Below are 6,596 nucleotides of genomic sequence, written 5' to 3' on the forward strand. Positions count from 1 at the left end.
CAGACTTTGCTATGGCAGCCAAGAATAATTAGTTTTTAAGAAGCATTGATATTGATCCATAAGTTGTCTCTGATTAAATTGTGCTGATATGCAAACACATTACTCTATGATACAGCCCCTTTATATATGGTACTATATAATGTATGAGCAACTTCTAATCTGTATATAAACCTTGCTTGCATCCGCCATTAGCTAGCAAGATTATGTCTCATAAAAGACAGGAAGACCTAAAAACCACTTTATAAATCTTTTTATAGTAATGTTTTTTTAAAAATTACAACTGAAAAGATATAAACTAATACAAACTGAAAAAAGAGAGAATGTGCAGAAAAAATTGAAAAGAAAAAGTACTATAGTAAAGAAAAAGAAAAGACATACATAAGAAATTACTTCCCTCTCCATCACAAGTTTAAACAGCTTTAGTAACTTATCATCTTCTCTTAAAATACAAACTATCTCTTCCTCTCATATAGCATCTCTTATCTATAAACAAATCCTTAAAACCTCATTGTTTAGTCCTGTCCAGCAAAAGTCCATTAAGGGTTACCACAGACAATTTTTTTATTTATTTATTTTAATTCCATTTATATCCCGCCCTTCTCCGAAGACTCAGGGCGGCTTACAAACTTAGCAGTAGCCTTCATTCTATGTATATGCCTGCTTGTTAGGGCTTTCATACACCTCCCAAGCGGCATTATTACAAAGTCAGCTTATTGCCCCCAACAATCTGGGTCCTCATTTTACCTACCTCGGAAGGATGGAAGGCTGAGTCAACCTTGAGCCTGGTGGGATGCGAACCTGCACTAATTGCAGGCAGCTGGTGTTACTTAAGGAGGCATTAGCCCACTGCTCCACCAAGGCTCTTATATACCTTTTGTTTTCTTCTGTTCAATTGGATTGATTCTTGGAGAATACCTGGATAAGTCCCGGCAGTTTTGTTGGCAAGGTTTTCCAGAAACAGTTTGCCATTACCTTCTTCCAAGAGCTGAGAGAAAATGAGTGGTCCAAGGTCACCCAGCTGGCATTTAGTCTAAGCTGGGCCTAGAAGTCATGATCCCACTGTTCCTAGCCTGATGTCAGTTTGGTATGAACTATACCTGTGGTGGCGAACCTATGGCACGCATGCCACAGGTGGCACACAGAGCCCTCTCTGTGGGCATGCGCGCCGTCGCCCCAATCCTTGGCCTTCAGCTAGGTTTTATAAAACCTTTTCGCTTTAGGCCTCTGCCGTTGTGTGCAAAAAAAAAAGGTTGAATCAATCAATTTCAACTTCTCACGGGAAAAAAAAGATCTCACAAAGTTGGAATTGATTGATTGAACTTTTTAGTCCCACCAAGTCCCACAGCCACGACCACCCAATGGGCCACGCCCACCCAATGGGCCACGCCTACCCGGCACCTGATGATACATAAGTGGGTTTTGGGTCGTAGTTTGGGCCCCTGGTCTCTAAAAGGTTTGCCACCACTGCTCTATACCGAACTCTCCAATATTAATATTTACTTTAACCTTGATCAAATATAACAACTCTATATTCCTTCCTTTTACTTTTAACAAATTTGATATATAATCCCTGCAAATACTGTCCTAGAACTGTCCTCCACCAATAAGTCAATAAACAGACACATTGACATCAACGCAATCTGCCAACGGCTGAGAACGAAAGAACTACTTTAACTGCAATCCCAAAGGCAGCATTTAAAACGAACAAGCACGCACCCCGCCACACAGCAACAAAAATCACAACCCCCACAAGAAGCTAGACCACGTCTCAACGAGGACAGCCAGCCAACAAAACAACCCAAAACAAACACCATTTGCATCACATGGACGATGCTTAAACACCAAAGACTACGGCCCAGCAACAAAAACCAGCCAATCAAACAGCCCGAAACCAGACCATGACTCAGAAACATCTGGACAAATAACACCCACACCAATTTATATCATACAAAAAGGTGTTTAAAGGGCAGTGCTCTGACAGATGAGCACAATTCAAAGCGCACTGAAGATGTCCCCCCGAAAGGAGACAAAACGTTTGCAACCAAATCGCCATGCTCAGACATCAAACCAACAGCCCAACTACCAACCTGAGCTACTAATATTCAAATACATCTCAGCCACTGTCCTAGAACTTGATTTCTTTTCATTTTTCTTTTTCCCTTCCCCTTCTCACAAAACTCTTCAAAACTTTAACAAGTCTCTTTCTAAGTCCAATATAGGGAAAGGAGTCTGTCATTTTTAAATCCTGTTAGTCTGTCTTGTCCAATAAAGCTTGCTCCTCTTCTGTAACATTTTTTTATATAAATCTTTGAGGATATAATGGCAATGTACAATACCAGCAAATATATCATTATGATGCAGATGAATTATACAATGCATATGTCAAATTAAAAAGAATCACATCATAGGTAGTCTCAACTTACAATCATTTGTTTAGTGACCATTCATATTTACAATGGCACTGAAAAAAATGACTTACAACCGGTTTCACATCACCACTGCAGCATCCCCATGATCATATGTTCAAAATTCAGGCTCTTGGCAACTGATGAGTATTTATGACAGTTGCATTGTCCTGAGGTTATGTGATTACCATTTGTAACCTTTCCAGCTGGTTTCTGACATGCAAAGCCAGATTCACTTAACAACCACAAGATTCACTTAACTGAAGTGATTCGCTTAACACCTGTGGCAAAAAGGTTGTAAAATGGGGCACAACTCATTTGCTTAGCAATAGAAATGTTGGGCTGAATTGTGGTCATAAACTGAGGATTACCTGTATAATCTTAAAGCAGGAAGAACTTTAATAGCCAGGTTACATCTGTATAGCTTGGAGGAACAAGCATGATATACACTTTACCCTGACCATAAACATTACCTACCAGGTTCCTTTCCCCACCAATTTAATTTTAAAAACCGCTTAAACTAAAACAAAAAGTGCAGTGGTATCTTATCAATTCACCTTCTTGGAAACTGAATGTATATGTATACATTCGAACTAGACTGTGATGTTTCTCTGGGCCGTGTGTGTGTGTGTTTGTGTATGCATAATGCAACACAATTTCATTTTAATGTATGCTGATTAGTGTACATTTAAAGTGACAATAAAATTATATTCTATTTTCTATTCTCTATTCTTTTGCACAGCACAGGAGCAAGTGGAAAAAGCAAGCCTCTGTGGCAACGACCTAGCAAGCAGGCTGGCAACTTGTTTTCAAAATCTTGCATGTTTACTGACCTAACCTGAAGCAAGCCAGGAAGCAAGAGTGGCCCTTTTACTCTGGCCCATCCGTATCAGCACACAGCCAGGGTCAAAACCTTTTCTAAATGCAGAGGCTCTATTTAATTACCACGCCATTTCTAAAGCTAACTGTACACATGACCACGCCCACATTTCATGACACCGATTCCCACAAATTATGCCTTGCGAGGAAAGAACCTCGTACAAAGAAAGCAACTGTGAATTGAGAAGGCATAGAATGGTAGGAGACAAGTGTCTATACCAAACATGTCAAACACAAAGCCCGGGGGCCGCATCCGGCCCACGAAGTGGTTTCATGTGGCCCCCGAAGCCATCCTGGAAACAGTGAGGGAACGGTCCCTGCTTCCTTGGCCCTGGCCCAGAGACCCTCCTTCTGCCAGAGACCCCCAGATCTGTCCCACTCCTGCCCAGGCCCCCATAGGCACCCTTGATGCCAATGATGTAGAGCTGGCCATGCCCACCCAGTAGGCCATACGCACTCCAGCCATGCCCACCCAGTAGGCCACGCCCACCCTGGCCATACCCACCCCCCAAGGGCAACCACAATGCTGATGTGGCCCTCAATGAAATTGAGTTTGACACCCCTGGTCTATACTCACTCTCTCTCTCTCCAAGACAAGTTTTTTTTAAAAGAAAAACCCTCTTGAATTGGTTACAATAACTTACGAACGTACACATCATTATTATTATTATTTCTTACACAGATGCGATATGGGAGTCAGGGAGGAGGAGTAATTGCCCCGGGGGGGGGCTTCATTCTGCCCACCCCGTTCAGGAGAAGCTGCTGCAGGCGCGTTAAGTGGCTGCTCCTTGCCCTACCCCATTGGGGTATGAGCGATTCTACTCTGGGAAAAGGGAAGCTCTCCTGGCCTTTCCTCCCATCCCAAACGCTCTTGGGAAATTCCCTCACACTTACAAGGTTAGTTCTCCTTCCCCAGATCAGGGCGAGGAAGAAGCCTCGCCGAAGTGATTTCGCCCCCCCCCTCCCCCGCGACCACACCTCATCCCACGAGACAGGGTGGGTTATAAAGCCGCCTGGGGGGGTGCGGGGGGGGCTGTTGCCGTAATATAGAGAGCAGGGGATTTCTTTAACCTAAGAAAAGCCAGCCACGTCCCGGCCTTTACGAGCTGCCTTTATCCGACGCGAGACGGGGACGCCGATACTTTTCGTCTCCAGCCCGAGTTCAACAGCGCCACGGAGCATGGCGAGAGGGCTTTTTCCTCAGACCGCGGGTGGAGGAGAGGTCACCGTGCTGTCCGATTACCTCCGAGTGTGGCGGGGCGTCTGTCGGGACCAGACAGGGCCAAAAGGCGTCGAGGCGGTATAGGGCCATCGGAGGTGTGTTGGGCCCCGGGCGGGTGTCTGAACTGGCAGTAAGGCCTCCCGCAGGCCTGCCCGTAGGGACATTCGATGCCGCGGAAGAAGCCGCTCGAGCAGAGCATCCCGGCGGTGCATGAGGAGAAGAAAAGCAGGTCGCGGAATACCCCAACTGTCGCTTTCCCTCAGCTGATTTTTTTCGCAGCTTCAGGCTGCGGCCATCTTCCTTTTGGGCAAGAAAGTGTCGTTCCAAAGTTAATGGCGCATGCGCAGAGTCAGGGCGACGGAAGAAGCCAGCTCTGCGGCCTCCACTAAGGGCAAGACGTAGGAAGTAAGGAACAAGGTTGCCATCTTACTTAAAGAAGCTGGGTCCCAAGGGCGCATGTTCCGCAAAGACCTCGGCTGTAACTTTAAGGCAGAGGTCAAAGGTGTGCAGCACGGGATAGAGATGCTGAAAATTTCGCAGCCATTAAGGACAACATAAGGAATGCGCGTTCGCCATTGGATAAAATAGGGCAGGTCCCTTCCGGGCTTTGCATGGCAACACAGCTGGCTTGCTTTAAGGTGGCTATGAAGGTGCCTGTTCAAAAATGCCTGTAGTTTATGAAAAGAAATCCATTGCTTTGCAGATTTTAAAATAAAGTAAGAAAGATTTAGAACGTTTCCCTACAATCAAAAGGCTCAAATAAAACTGACAAATCTGGACTTGAGATTTCCATCGTTGCATCCTTAGAGCAGTATGCATGCATGGTGGCTGTGGATTCTGGCAGTAAAATGTTTCACGTTCCTTAAAATTTCCATCGTTGAGAAACGCTTTGTATCTGCATTGTTAAATGGGCTTTTCCCCCCAGGAGAAATGCAGCTCAGGAGATAGTCCAGCTCCACAAGCAATTATGAAAGTAGACAGATGCTATGCCAGTGTGGAAGACATGGAAATTAGATACTGACCTTTCATTTGATCCTCACAACTGGCAGCACAAGCTGAAAGCCCATTGAGAATATCAATATTGGTTCTCCTGCTTTTATTATTGCAAAGGGGAGGAAGATCTAATAGCAATCCCCTTGCAACATTACATGAACAGTCTGCTGAAACTGGATGGCCAATAAATTTAAATAAAATGTGGATTTAAATACAGGCTTTCATGCAATATGCTGAGCTCTGATGTAGTTTGCTTGTTATCTGGGTAGTGTGTTCCGTGAAACCTAAATTATCATTTAGCTGCAGGTTGTATAAAGCTGTCAATCCTGGGGCAGTTATTAAAAAAGAACTGTATCAACCCAAATGACTGATTTGTCTCCTTTAGCTTACTAGAGAATCTTACAAAATATAACTAGTATACAGGGTATGTTTTAAAAAGTTGAGATATATGGAGCAATATATGATGCTATATTGAGCACATGATTGGGCTGCCATCTTGAACTTTTTGACCACTTTGCAGACATCCCTACTTCTTTTTTCCCCTCAGGAATCGTTTTGTCCAATGGAACCTGTGCCCAGGATAACAAGTTGTAGATAACCATACAGAGGCTGAAGCTGTGATTTGCACCACCTTTTCTAGACTTGGCATCTTCCAGATTGTTTAGATGCAGCTCCTAGGATTGCTCAACATGAAAATTCCAACAGGATTGCTATTTTGGAATTCTAGGATATGATCCCAATGTATCTGGAAGACACCAGTTTAGAGAATGTCGAGACATGCCAGTTCTGATAACTTGGATTCACCAAAGAGATGCTCATTGGCCCATTTTGGTAATAAACAAATCAATAAACAATAGAAGTGGATTTTTGATAAAGTACCCTTTTCCTTATAAACAAAAAAAGCCCTGTACAAATACCTCCATGATTTGTAATTTTCATTTTAATGATTCAATGTAATGTATCCATCTTACTTTATTAGCAATCCCCTAGGATTGAGGCAGTGAATAAATCACATATAAACCTTTTTTTAACAACCTGTGATCCCTTAATTTGGGGTAAAGTTGGAGCAACTGGATGGAGCTGAGCATTTACTGGTT

At 43.6% G+C, this 6,596-nt stretch overlaps 1 protein-coding gene across 7 annotated transcripts in view; it reads right to left on the reverse strand.

Annotated features, from left to right (window-relative positions):
• REXO1 (RNA exonuclease 1 homolog) overlaps positions 1-4,836 on the reverse strand; it is a 56,934-nt gene extending 52,098 nt beyond the window's left edge. For all 7 annotated transcript variants that reach the window (XR_014028678.1, XR_014028679.1, XR_014028680.1 and 4 more), the window contains exon 1: positions 4,528-4,836. Coding sequence is in view for 3 of the 7 variants with exons in the window: in XM_081345786.1 (XP_081201912.1) it covers positions 4,528-4,705 (178 nt within the window). In the remaining 4 variants the exon portion in view is untranslated. The remainder of the gene's footprint in view (positions 1-4,527) is intronic.
• Positions 4,837-6,596: the final 1,760 nt, after the last annotated feature.

This window comes from Vipera berus (genome assembly GCF_964194415.1).
Source record: "Vipera berus genome assembly, chromosome: 1".
Taxonomy (NCBI): domain Eukaryota; kingdom Metazoa; phylum Chordata; class Lepidosauria; order Squamata; family Viperidae; genus Vipera; species Vipera berus.